Source organism: Argopecten irradians, chromosome 9 (genome assembly GCF_041381155.1).
Source record: "Argopecten irradians isolate NY chromosome 9, Ai_NY, whole genome shotgun sequence".
NCBI classification, from domain to species: domain Eukaryota; kingdom Metazoa; phylum Mollusca; class Bivalvia; order Pectinida; family Pectinidae; genus Argopecten; species Argopecten irradians.
In genome coordinates, this window is record NC_091142.1 from 19,161,131 (window position 1) to 19,174,710 (window position 13,580).

At 39.7% G+C, this 13,580-nt stretch overlaps 2 protein-coding genes across 2 annotated transcripts; both read right to left on the bottom strand.

Annotated features, from left to right (window-relative positions):
* Positions 1-1,667: 1,667 nt before the first annotated feature.
* On the bottom strand, positions 1,668-4,580 carry LOC138330599 (uncharacterized). The gene has a single exon (XM_069278160.1). The coding sequence runs from the start codon at positions 4,578-4,580 to the stop codon at positions 1,668-1,670; it is 2,913 nt and encodes a 970-aa protein (XP_069134261.1).
* On the bottom strand, positions 4,439-8,556 carry LOC138331710 (uncharacterized). Its single transcript, XM_069279457.1, has 2 exons — positions 8,415-8,556; positions 4,439-7,953 (listed from the first exon to the last, which is right to left on the bottom strand). Exon 2 carries the CDS (start codon positions 7,826-7,828, stop codon positions 4,580-4,582), a length of 3,249 nt encoding a protein of 1,082 aa, XP_069135558.1. The 5' UTR covers positions 7,829-7,953; positions 8,415-8,556; the 3' UTR covers positions 4,439-4,579.
* Between the last annotated feature and the right edge of the window lie 5,024 nt (positions 8,557-13,580).

The window sequence follows — 13,580 nt, forward strand, 5'->3', positions numbered from 1 at the left end:
TTTACGTGTACCTGATTTTCTAATATTAAAATGAACGTTTCGAATACGATCAAGAAATAATAAACATGTATATACACACTATATTTTCACAGCAATCTTTCTCTACGACAAATTCGTTTTCGTTCATATCTACAGTTCATAACGTTGTAGTGAAATCATTTTATAAAATGGCCCAAAACAAAATATTTATTTGTTAACTTGAAGCATGCATGGTAAAATACCTTATAATATCCCAAGTAACATTTAAATCCCATAATACCCTATATACATACCCAAGATATTTATCAATTATTTTACAATCTATTCGAATGATTGTAACACCGTGAACCTCCATAAGAGATTATCCCACGAATGGTGAAGAACACTAATTATAAACTCTAAAGAACGAAAAACCATGAACAATTGCCTATGAAACCCTCCATATTATTAACAGTTAACATACAACAGGTACATATAAGCCAAGACGTACCTTTCGAGAAGGCAGCACAGAGGCAAATTACATAACGTACACCTACATAGAGTTTTTGTAGTAGAAGTGATCTCCCAACCCAGATCTAATGAAACTTTGCTAAGAGTGTTAATGGCAAACCACAGTTACGCGTACGGATATGCCACTGTTAGACTTTTGTTGGGAAATGTTGCGCACACAATTTGCAACATTTGAATAAACTAGCATTTACTAGAAGTCTATTTAAGCATACGAAATTAGTTACAACTCAGTAAATGTATACCATACATCTGAAACTTATTGAAACAATTACACGTGTTATGGCAGTTAACCACAATAAGAATCCATAATCCAACACATTCGACTTGTTTCAATGTTTTGTTTATTGTTGATCATGGGCATCTTGTAAATGTAGTGAAAAGCTACAATGGGAATAAGATATTCTATTGTAGATTATATACTACTATTATTCAACTTCAATCTCAAATGCATAACACATTTTTAAACAATAGCGGTATGTGTTAGATGAAATAAATGCATTTTAGCTTGAAACCATAAAATTGTACCCTAAAATTAACTAAATCCCGGTTCGGGAAATATCACCTGGTACATGATATGAACTGTAGATTAAACCCTGGGACAGGGTAACTATTAAACAAAAAATATTAAAATAATCCTGGAACAGGGGCGACAAATATTAACGTAACCTGGAGCAAGTTATCTACAATAACAACTTTGGAATCGAATGTTCAATATACCTAATTAACTTAATCAATTTCACCTAAATTCGAGGTACAATGAAATTTGAAGTATGATTGAGATACAAATGTAATCTAGATTCTATCACAAAGTAATAATATACTAATACAAATCTTAAAACTTACACTGTGATTTGACAGGCGCACGTTTTCTACACGTACAGGAAGTGATGTATAGCATTCTAATTTCAGGTCCGGGATAAATCAATTTTCCGGAAAGATGCAAATCTAAAATTAAACCCAAAATCCGGAAACAACATTTCTGTGTCAAGACACTCCCCGCCTGATATAATAATATCACCCTATTAATATAGAATTAACATAGAAAGGTAATTGTCACAAAGTTAAATCACATAAATTTCTTAGTGTTCACTGTCTTGGTACAAGAATCACACATCCTCGCTTTCTTGGTACAAGAATCACACATGTTACTGTCTTGCCTTGGTGCAAGAATCAAGACCTCACTGTTTTGGTACAAGAACCACGACTTCACTAACAGGACGTAGGTACAATTTGCCGTTGTCCACGCGCACTTCAACTTTGCGTATCCTACCGTCGGCACTTGGAATAGCCTTACTAACGACGGCCATAGGCCAATCATTTCGACAAAGCGATTTGTCCCTCACTAGCACAATGTCTCCCTCAATGACATTCCGGCTGTCGTCTTGCCACTTCTGACGTGACTGAAGTGAAGAAAGATACTCGTTCTTCCACCTTTTCCAAAAGCTGTTTGCTAGCTGTTGGACGCATCTCCATTGGCTTTTATAAAGGTCCTTTGGAGTAAATTCCTCGATGCAGAAGGAGTTGGCAACATGTGATGTTTTCATGGTCAGTAAGGTAGATGGCGTCAAAGGCATAGGAGTGTCCGGATCTGATGGAATGCCCGTCAGGGGTCTGGCATTTATGATAGAGCAAACCTCTGCCATCAACGTTGTGATAACTTCATGTGTCAAGTTCCTGTGTGGTACGTCCTTGAGAAGTGAATCCAGTATTTTGCGTGAAATGCCGATAATTCGTTCCCAAGAACCTCCCATGTGGGAAGCGTGCGGTGGATTGAACTTCCAAGAAATCTTATTTGTTGACAGGAATGCTTTGGTGACTGGGTCTTCGATGTTGATAATATTTGCACCAATATCCTTTGCGGCCCCCACGAAGTTCGAACCACAGTCGGATCTGATCAACTTGACCTCTCCTCGAAGGGAAACAAATCGACGCAAAGCGTTGATGAAGCACGATGATGTCATTTCCTGGATTACCTCTATATGCACAGCACGGATAACTAGACATGTGAATAGCACAGCCCATCTCTTTGACTCCGCCTGACCACCGCGCGTTTTCCTGGTGACCACAGTCCATGGTCCAAACACATCTATGCCGATGTAACTAAAGGGAGGAGCCGGGTTCAGACGATCGCAAGGAAGATCCGACATCTTCTGGACTTGTCTCTTTCCACGAAGTCTTAGGCATTTTACACACTTCCCAAGGTACGAATTCACTAAGCGTCTACTGCCAATGATCCAGTAACCTGCACTGCGGATAGCTCCCTCAGTAAACATGCGCCCCTGGTGTTTCACTTCTTGATGATAGTGTGATATCAAGAGACTAGCTACATGGTGTCTTTTGGGAATAATGATAGGATTCCTTTCCTGTGAGGTAAGTTCGGAGTTTCGAAGGCGTCCTCCGACGCGCAGCAATCCATCTGCGTCGAGAAAGGGATCCAAATTCCGAATGGCACTGTTTCGAGAGAGGGCGCCTCCCGATTTCAAAGCGTCCAACTCTTGTTGAAAGCAATCTTGTTGGACAACCTTAAGGATGAAAACCTCTGACTCCTTGAGAGCTTCAGGCGTCTTACCAATATGGCAAAGGTGTCTGCCTTTGCAGCATCCAGGATTACCATTCTTATCAGTACGTCTGGCAACAACATGTTTCAGATTAGATATTGCCCTCACAAGACCATACCAGGATGAGAAGTGCTCGAACCTTGTTCCGAGTTGACACGGTTTTGAGTTGTTTGGTATATCAGTTTTGAGCACACGAACCTCTTTGTCAGAGTCTGGATTGATAAGTGGGTATTCCTCATCTGCAATCACATCGCAGAGATACTTAGGTCCATTAAGCCACATGCTTTCTTGCATGTTATTTGCCGAAACAGAGCGTGTTGCTTCATCGGCAGGGTTCATTTTTGTAGGAACATAGTTCCAATTGCTTGGATCACTACATCGTCGTATTCGTTCAACACGATTCTCGACATAAGTAAAAAACCGTTTGGACTCATTTCGGATATATCCAAGCACCACTTTACTATCGGTGAAAAACCTAACACTATCGAAGGTTGTGTCTAGTTCGCTACGAACAATATCATACAGCTCCACAGCAAGGACAGCTGCACAAAGCTCCAAGCGAGGAATAGTATGGCCGTGCTTTGGGGCCAATTTTGCTTTACCCATTACGAAGCCAAGTTTCTGATTTCCTTCGGAATCAGTAAGTTGCAGATAAACCACAGCCGCAATAGCTGTTTCTGATGCATCTGAGAATATGCAAAGATCCTTCCGAGTAGCTTGGCTGAGAGAAGCGCCTCCGTAAGTGCGGGTAATTGAGATGTTGCCGAGATGTTCTAGCGATGCCTTCCATCGTTCCCACCTTTCGAGGTGCTCCAAAGGTAGTGGTGTATCCCAATCAATTCCATTGTTCATCGCTTCCCGTAATATTTCTTTCCCTGCAATGGTGACTGGTGACGTGAAGCCTAATGGGTCAAAAATACTGTTTATAGTGGAAAGGACTCCACGTCTGGTGAAAGGTTTGTCCTGGAGGGACACTTGGAATGTGAACTTGTCTTCTTGTAGATTCCAACAGATCCCAAGACTCCGTTGCGTTGGTAGACCCTCTTTGCCCAGTTCAAGATCTTTGAGACTCTTTGCTAGATCTTCACTGTCAAATTCTGAAAGTACAGCACTCGAGTTTGAAGACACCTTGTGCAATCTGAGATGACCATACTCTTGTAGAGCAGACCTAGTACGATGTAGAAGATCGACAGCCTCTTCTGACGTTGGATGAGATGACAGGGCGTCATCCACATAGAAGTTGCGATGGACGAACTGACGGACATCTGATCCATACTTGTGCTCTGCTTCGTCTGCCGTCTTTCGCAACCCGTATGTCGCCACTGCAGGGGAGGGGCTATTCCCAAAGACATGTACGTTCATATGATAGTCCACAAGGGGTTTTGCCAGGTCATTATCCTGGTGCCAAATGAAACGGAGATAACTTCGCTGTTCTTTCTGCACAAGAAAACAGTAAAACATCTGCTGTATATCGGCCGTAATCGCCACAGCCTCGCGTCTGAACCTTAACAAGACTCCCAAAAGGCTATTCATCAGGTCTGGTCCTGAGAGTAACACGCTGTTAAGAGAAATCCCTTGAACCTTCGCTGACGAGTCGAATACGCCCCGTATACAATCCTTTTTTTTTGAGGATGGTATACGCCAAAGAGTGGCAGGTACCAGCATTCATCTGTCTCTTTTAGCTCGGGAGCGATTTCAGCGTGGCCGGAATCCAACAGTGATTGCATGAAGGTAAGGAAATGAGTCCTTTTGATGGGGTCCTTCCTGAGACTGTGATCCAGAGTCTTAGCACGATCTAGAGCCTGTTTTCTGTTGTTAGGCAATCGTGGTCGATTACTTTTTAGAGGAAGAGGAGCGATCCATTTTCCGCTACTATCTTTCTTCATTTCCTTGTCCATGATTGACAAAAACTGTTTGTCCTGAACAGACATTCCTGGTTTGTTGTCTTGGTCCGTGCGGCGAAATATATTCAGTTCATCAATAAGGCACTCAGAGACGCGTATTTTACTTTCACACTGGTTTAAATTGGATGTGGATCCAGAGGATGGTCTTAACATGGTTTTTAAGACATTCGCCGTAGATGTGGCATGCACTCCATCTAAACAGGACTCGCCAACTATGACCCAACCTAGTGGTAGTCTTTGTGCGTAAGGTTGGTCTGGCTGTCCGACTCGTTGCTCTAACACGTGATGAACTGAAAGCATGTCTCGTCCAATAAGCAAAAGAATTTCAGAGTTATTGTCTATTGGTGATATCAACGAAGCAATGTTTGAGAGGTGAGGGTAATGAATTGCTACATCTGGTGTAGGGATTTCTTGACGATTATTAGGGATGGCGTCACACTCAATAAGACTAGGAAGATCTAAACTCACTGTCTCGTCTATTGATTCTACGACAAATCCCAAAGATATTCGGCCGCTTGTAGTTATTCTTCCGCCACAAGTAGACAAACAATAGCTTTCATGATCAGAATTGCAGTCGAATACGTCAAAGAGCTCCTTCCGTGCTAGAGATTTGTTACTCTGTTCATCTAAAATGGCGTACACTCGAACTGGGCTATGAGTACTCTTTTTGTGTCTCACTTTCACTTGAACAATTTTTGCACACGATTTACCAGAGAATGTCTTTCCACATATCTCTGTGCACTTTGCGTCAACATGAGGCTTATTCAGCTCCCCGCCATTATCGTCCGACCTTTGTTGCCTTTGATGATTTGCGTCATGCATGGCAGTACAATGATGCTTACTGTCACAAAGTTCACATTTAACTGTTTCTTTGCAGTTTTGTCTTCTGTGTTTACTTTCACAACACCTAAAACATCTACCATTTTCTCTCAGGAGCTGACGACGTTCTGATATGTCTTTCGCCTTGAATGCTCTGCAGTTACTCAAAGAATGACCCGCGTTATGGATAGGGCATCGCCTGTTGTGCGTTTCCGTTGCACTGCTATCAATACCAACAGATGTTTTGTTTACAGTGATCTGTTGTTTCGTTCGCCGTATAGTCGTGTGAGGGTCCGTATCTCCTCCGAACTCAAATCCTGGGTCATTAAAAGTCTCAGCCATTTCCTGCATGAAGCTACAGAAAAACGAGAATGGTGGAAACATTTCTTGTGTGTCCCGCTTATAGCGCATAGCTTTTTCGCGCCATTTGTTACGAATGCCGATAGGAACTTTCAAAAGAATAGGTTTTATTCCTACTGACGAGTTTAAGTAACCAAGGAGTCTGCCGTACTTTGGATCCTGCATAACAGCAAGGACTTCATTAAGGGTGTCTACAAGTTCGTAGAGTTTGACATTGTCTTTGTGTGTGATAATGGGTAAGTTCTGAAGTTTTTGTTTGAGGGCATGTTCCACCCTTTCGGGACTCCCGTAGAACGTGTCCATTCTTTCCCATGCTCTCTGTAAGGCCTGTTCATGATTCCCTGCATTAGACGTTTTTATGCTAGCAACCTGATTACTTGATTTTGGTCCGAGCCATTTTACCATAAGGTCCACTTCTTCAGAAGGCTTAGCGCCAATCTCACTCATAACATCCCTAAAGGTGTTCTTCCAGGAAAGGTAAGTTTCTGGTTTGTCACTGAATTGCAACAGCCTCCCTGTAATTAATTCTCTCTTCATCAAATATTTTGAGAGTTGCACTGTACCATCTAGCGGGTTTGGAAGAACTTGAGGTTCTGACTTTGGAAGGCATTGAGGGTTAGCAGGAGTGCTATAGTGAACAGGGGGTGACAAAATGAGATTGCTAATCGGTTGGTGTTGTGATACTATTTCACTAGTATTTTGGCGGGGTGTTTTAGGAATTTCACTATCTTCTGCGGGAAGTGATGTTTTACACTGATTCCTCGACTGTGGTGTGAAAGGTGTAACTTGAGGATTGAGGCGAACTCTATGAGTAGATGATAATTTTGCCATAATCGCATCACGTTTTTCATTGAGCATTTGGGGTGTTGATACGGGAAGCTGTGGAAGCTTACGTCGAGGCGGGGTTTCCTTTGGGGATCTCATGGGAGTTTTACCTATATTGTAGTTTGAAGTTTGTTGATATACATTTTTGGGTTTAACAGGATCAGTTTCCTCAAACTCTTCTAATATAGCTTGATATTCCACCTTAGCCACTTGATCCTCCTGTTCTGCTTTAAGATTTTTTAAAGCTACTGTGATTTCTGCAGATTTAAGGATTGACTCTGCTTCCAAATGTGCCTTTTCCTTAAGTAGGTTAGATTCTTGCCAGATAAATTGTTTATTTGTTCGTGCCGCTTCTACCTTTGCTCGCTGTCGTGCGAGAACCACACTAGCAGAAGATTTATGTGATTCAGGTATACTTTCTTCATCATCAAATCGAGCATTTTCCTGAGTCACGACATTTTGTTTATGAAATAAAGTTGCTGCTTTTTCCACCTCCTCTGTTACAGTTTTGAATATTACTCCATGCTTACGCAGTTCAATATCAGCTTCCTCAGAATTAATCCTTGTCAAGTAACTTTTCAGTTCAAAACTTATTTTGAGATAACGTCCATATGCGTTATGGAGAGCAGGCAGTGTTTTGTATTTATCATCGCTATCATCACCTAACATCAAGATCAGCTCATCTAATTCCTGTCTGAGAGGGAAAAGTTTTGAATAATAATTCTGAACTGTTAAATTGAACTGTTCCTGAGCCTTAGCTGTGAGTTTATGTCGACGTTTGTCAATACCTTCAACTTGTGCATTTCCCTGGTGCAGGGGGTCGTTTTCCTGGTGCAGGAGGTCTAGAATTTCAGGTTCCCTTGACTCTGCCATTTTCCCACAGTCTTTTCACTGTTATGGCAGTTAACCACAATAAGAATCCATAATCCAACACATTCGACTTGTTTCAATGTTTTGTTTATTGTTGATCATGGGCATCTTGTAAATGTGGTGAAAAGCTACAATGAGAATAAGATATTCTATTGTAGATATATACTACTATTATTCAACTTCAATCTCAAATGCATACACATTTTTAAACAATAGCGGTATGTGTTAGATGAAATAAATGCATTTTAGCTTGAAACCATAAAATTGTACCCTAAAATTAACTAAATCCCGGTTCGGGAAATATCACCTGGTACATGATATGAACTGTAGATTAAACCCTGGGACAGGGTAACTATTAAACAAAAAAATATTAAAATAATCCTGGAACAGGGGCAACAAATATTAACGTAACCTGGAGCAAGTTATCTACAATAACAACTTTGGAATCGAATGTTCAATATACCTAATTAACTTAATCAATTTCACCTAAATTCGAGGTACAATGAAATTTGAAGTATGATTGAGATACAAATGTAATCTAGATTCTATCACAAAGTAATAATATACTAATACAAATCTTAAAACTTACACTGTGATTTGACAGGCGCACGTTTTCTACACGTACAGGAAGTGATGTATAGCATTCTAATTTCAGGTCCGGGATAAATCAATTTTCCGGAAAGATGCAAATCTAAAATTAAACCCAAAATCCGGAAACAACATTTCTGTGTCAAGACAACACGATATATACAGCAATAGTTGTAAACGCATACAAGCAATGTCAGACAAAATCATTAGACCTATTTAGTACATCATCAAACTGATCTTAAACGAATATGTTTGATATTAATTTTAGGAGGATATCTATATACATATGTTACCACGATAACATTTTTGCTTCTTTTGTAGCTTGAAAAAATTGCATTCCAATGAAATGTAAGTACATTAACCATGCATTATCGGATTCGTACAAGTATTATTTGTACGTATCCGTCAGATTTCAGTGTCTTTACTCATAGTATGGACTTCCGACCTATTTTGAATTTATTATCTAAAAACTAAATCGCAGTATTTACCTAATGTAAATTCGCATATATATCAAATCATTATTCTAGAATTGGGAAACTGTGAGCTCATCAGCTGGACAGAAGGTCACATACCAAATAAAATGTTATTGCAACCTTTTGACATTTGACTTGAATAGGATTGCATGTTTCTCTGCGTTCAAATCCCGATGTTAGGGTTTTTTGAAATTTCATAATTGATGTATTATATTAATATTGCGAATACCATTACAGTGTCACTTCCACCTGTTGACCCTTATTTATGTTCTATTCAATCTATAATCTATATCCGGTGTACAGTGACATTATGTAATTGAACATCACAGTCGCACCACGATGTCGAATTTGCTTTAAATAATTTGTTATTTTCTTCTGATTTCAGAATCGACGACCAGACACGCAGTCGATTGGGCAAGTAAGTAGGTTTTGATGACGTGTTATATTTTTAAACACCTGTAACTGCGTTTTCCATGTCGAAAATGTATTTAAGAATATATTCGTATTAAATATGTACATACTTATCCATGTTTGACGGAATACGGGCGACTTTTGTAGAGGCAGGTGTACCTCTTCCAAGCGAGCCGTTGGTTCACTTGTCCTTTTATATAGTATATAGTACACATGTATACACAACAGACTTTCTCACAACCTACGTTACAAGTCCCTGTGCTCCAGCTGTACCTCTCGACTGACTCTCAACTAACTGTCCAACTGCTCGGCAAACTCCTAAGAACTCCAAAGAACTACAGCTATACCTCTCCACTCACTTTTCACGAACTGCCCAACTCCAAGGGTCTCCTTCCCTTTTACAGACTCTAATTTATATCTCTATTCTTAGACCACTATTCTTAGCTATATAATCTATTCTAAGGATACATATTTATAAAATGCTATTCTTAACTTAATAATCTAAACTAAGGATGTGTATTTATAGGACGGCTATGACTACACATGCATACCTAAAATAGGATGGCCCCTGAACTCTTTGTGACCATGGCCAAAATTAGACCTAACACCTATATATAGCTAGATGCCATAACTAAATATAGAACAATACTGAATATGCAAATTAAAGACTGACCCATGCACCACATCTCTATCCTTTCCTAAAGATAGGCATCGGAATCACCAGAGAGCAGAAGTATATAAATAACTCCATAACAAAGATAAGGAAATCCCATATCCATTTTTAGCCTAATGACCGACCCTTACTACAGACAGCTCATTAGTTAGGATCTATAGATACACAATCACTGACCCCTTTATTTACATACCAACTCCCCTACAGTGTCCTAATGTTCACACAACCATTACTACATCATTAGCGCTTTCAGACTGACCACAGCCCTTTCTAGTCTACAAATGGCCTAGTTTACAGCTGGCGTTGACCATAACCGCCATCTATATTTAACCTCGGCTGTGTTGCTGACCCAATAACTATGCTAATTGTTACACCGAATTAATGATCCTAGTAATCTAACATACCTGTCATAGACACTTACTACTAAAACTACTTAAACTACAGTTATACTCAACCTTTATACAATTAAAACGCCACATTACTATTTTTAAATTCATAGGAGTATGAAAGAATTTTTGTTTGCAAACTGTGTCAATCCGCAAAGCGGATTCTCACAAAAGTTTGCAAACAAAATCTTTTTCATTACCATATAAAGTTAAAAAATAGTTACATCAATGCTTATAATTATTTTTTCGGACTACTTGATAACATAAAGTACGTTTAAACGTACGATTCTTTTGATTTCCCAATGGATTTAATTTTTTCTAAATCTATACGCAACGTCGACGTCTCTATTGTGACGTCATGATTACGTCGGATCTCTGCTTCATTCTCGGATTTTTCCTTCATAGTAAAGAAAAAGAATTTGCCTATCAGAGAGTTGGATTTAATATGAAAACAAATGAAAATTAATTATTCAAACAGGATATACATGGTCGCAGGTGTTAAAATTACGCCATTCCGGTGAATGTGACGTCACTGTCTGGCGGGACCGACATTTCATTCACTCTTACAAAAAAGGGACGTTACTGGAAGGTTCGCAATTAAATTATCAAATTTACTATTGGGAATAAAAATAAAGAAATTAAATATTTATTTACTGACATCGTATTATTTTCATATCGCAATTGTTACATGAATCTGGTACTAAACTCTATATCCGACTAATGTTGATATACGTGCTAAAATGAATTGTTAATTGCTGTGGTTCCGCTTATTTTGTTGAGTTTAAAGTCCCAAAATGAACTTAACTCTGCCAAAGGCGCCAAAAAGCTTGTTTTCAAAGGGAATAAACATTGTAGTGATAAAAAACTTCCAAGTATGGCGACAGTGAATATTTGAATTGGAAAATTAGAGACACAAAAAACAATTTTTTTATTTCCAAATTATGCAAGTTACAATATTTTTTCTGCTGGAACACTTTCATTTTGATTCCAGAACAGCTGGATTTCTGAAGATTCCTGTAATTAGCTAACCGATATTTACATTATATATCTCATTGGCTCTTTAGGTAAAATCTGTGTTTTCGTTTAAATATCACATACAGTGTACAGTATATGAAACAATAATGATAATAAAAAAGTTAACCGAATTTTATAACATATATAGTGGGGGAGGAGACATAGGTTCCCATGTACCCCTCTGGCAGTTTTTCGAAACATGGTTTTTTAGGACCGGTATGATGTCTAGTTTCATTTTATGCTTGTTGCCATTGACAACTAATGTCCCATGGGGGTCATATGGCAGCCATCTTGGATTTCAAGTATCAAAAATGGCCAAAATGCTACATTCGCATATATGCGCATAGATAGAGAACCAGACAACATTCACAGGCAAATAAACACATTTTTGATATGATTGAAACATGCTGAATACGATTAAATCATAATAATGACGTTACGTCTTCTCATTTTTGTGAAATGACGGGAAAACAATGAAATTTTCAGCTTTTTTTCCCTAAAAAATCGATAAATGTCATAATTTTTATCACAAGTAAAAAATTGATGGACAAATCACCTTATAACAGTCATTTCGAATTGAACCAACCCTTGTGTAAACATATGTGTACTATAAAAAGATATATCGCATGAGTGAGGTGGGGAAAAATAGAGGGAACCCCCCCTCCCCCCCCCCCACACACACATACCCGGATCCAGTAAACATCCAAAGGCTAGTTCACATGTTTTATCCATAATTCAGGCAGTTCCCAATAACCGTAATAATTTCTTTCTTTTTTAAATTAGTGAAAACCACTGAGTTCGAATTATTCTGCTTCAATTTTTGATATACCTCCCCATGATAAAGGTGTACCATTGTGATGAATTGAACTGAGTTCGAATTATTCTGCTTCAATTTTTGATATACCTCCCCATGATAAAGGTGTACCATTGTGATGCCTGCTTGCATAAGTTAAAAACTACAAATACATATAATATCTGCTGAGGAGAAACAGTCACAGACCGGGCCGCCACAACGGGATCCTAGGAAAACAGTCAATTAGAATGAGAGGACCGGGACCGTAGGTAAAAGTCATTGAAAGTAGTCTGACCACGCCAAAACGCAGCAAACATGATGCCCTTGAACAGGAAACAGGGCTCATAAGCAATCCTGATCACCTGACATATCCATCTGGAAATATACTGGGAGGAGAAATCTTGCTGACCCAGTTTAATGGGCAAGAATAGTACATCGCCCCATTGTTTTATCAAGGGAAAACCTAAGCGTCCGACTGGGACAAAGCAGCCGATCATTCTCCTTCGACTCAATAGAGATTGTGAATCTTTACCAAAAAGTCAGGATCAGTGAGTAGGGTAACAGAGCTATATCTGGCCCAACGAAGCACGAAAAGTGAATAGATGGATATCACTCCTCCTACGGCCTGAGGCAAAAGCAAGCAGGACGTCAAAAGTAAAACCCTTAATGGAGACCGACACCAAAGGCTCTTAAGGAGCCCCTTTCAATAACATAAGTGCGGATTCCACTGTGGAGCTAACTGCCGTACCCTAGGCCTGTTCAGACTGAACCACCTAATCAAGGCAGAAAAAGAGTTTGAAGACCCTAACTCTGGTCTACCATGATAATACAGTACACTGGAAATAGCAATGTGAGAGCCTGTAATAGTACTAGAGGCAAGTTTGCGTTCCCTAAACAAACAAAGAAAGGGAATCCGCTATCAGCTGGGCAGAGGCCTTGACCTGATCAATCTTCCTGTCGATACACCAAACACAGACGATCTTCCATGACTGTTAGACGGCAGGTGAGGAAGACTTATTGATCGGGCGATGCGAGCTGACACGTCTTAAGAAAAGCATGACTGAGCGAGGCCTCCTGAGATAGCTTCAACGCTCTTGAATGGACCTTCCGGGACCGAGGCTGGCGCAGGAGATAGGTTCTGAGTGGGAAAACCAGCGGAATATCCACCAATAAACCAGGATTGTCTCGGTCACAGAGGCGCTATCAGAAGGAGAGGAAAATGATGCTCCCGAAACTTCTATTAGAACCCTGCCCACCAAGTTGAATGGAGGGAATGCATAAGCATGTATTCCCTCCCAATCTAAAGATAGAGCGTCAACAGCCCAAGTCATTTGATAAGTCACCGGAGAGACAAAAGTGGACAATTAGTGGCGAAGTGCGAAAAGGTCTATATGAGGTCTGTTCCATACCTAGCAAA

Coding starts and splice junctions, on each gene's coding strand:
- LOC138330599 (XM_069278160.1), bottom strand. CDS start 4,580: ATGAATAGCCTTTTGGGAGTCTTGTTAAGGTTCAGACGCGAGGCTGTG.
- LOC138331710 (XM_069279457.1), bottom strand. CDS start 7,828: ATGGCAGAGTCAAGGGAACCTGAAATTCTAGACCTCCTGCACCAGGAA.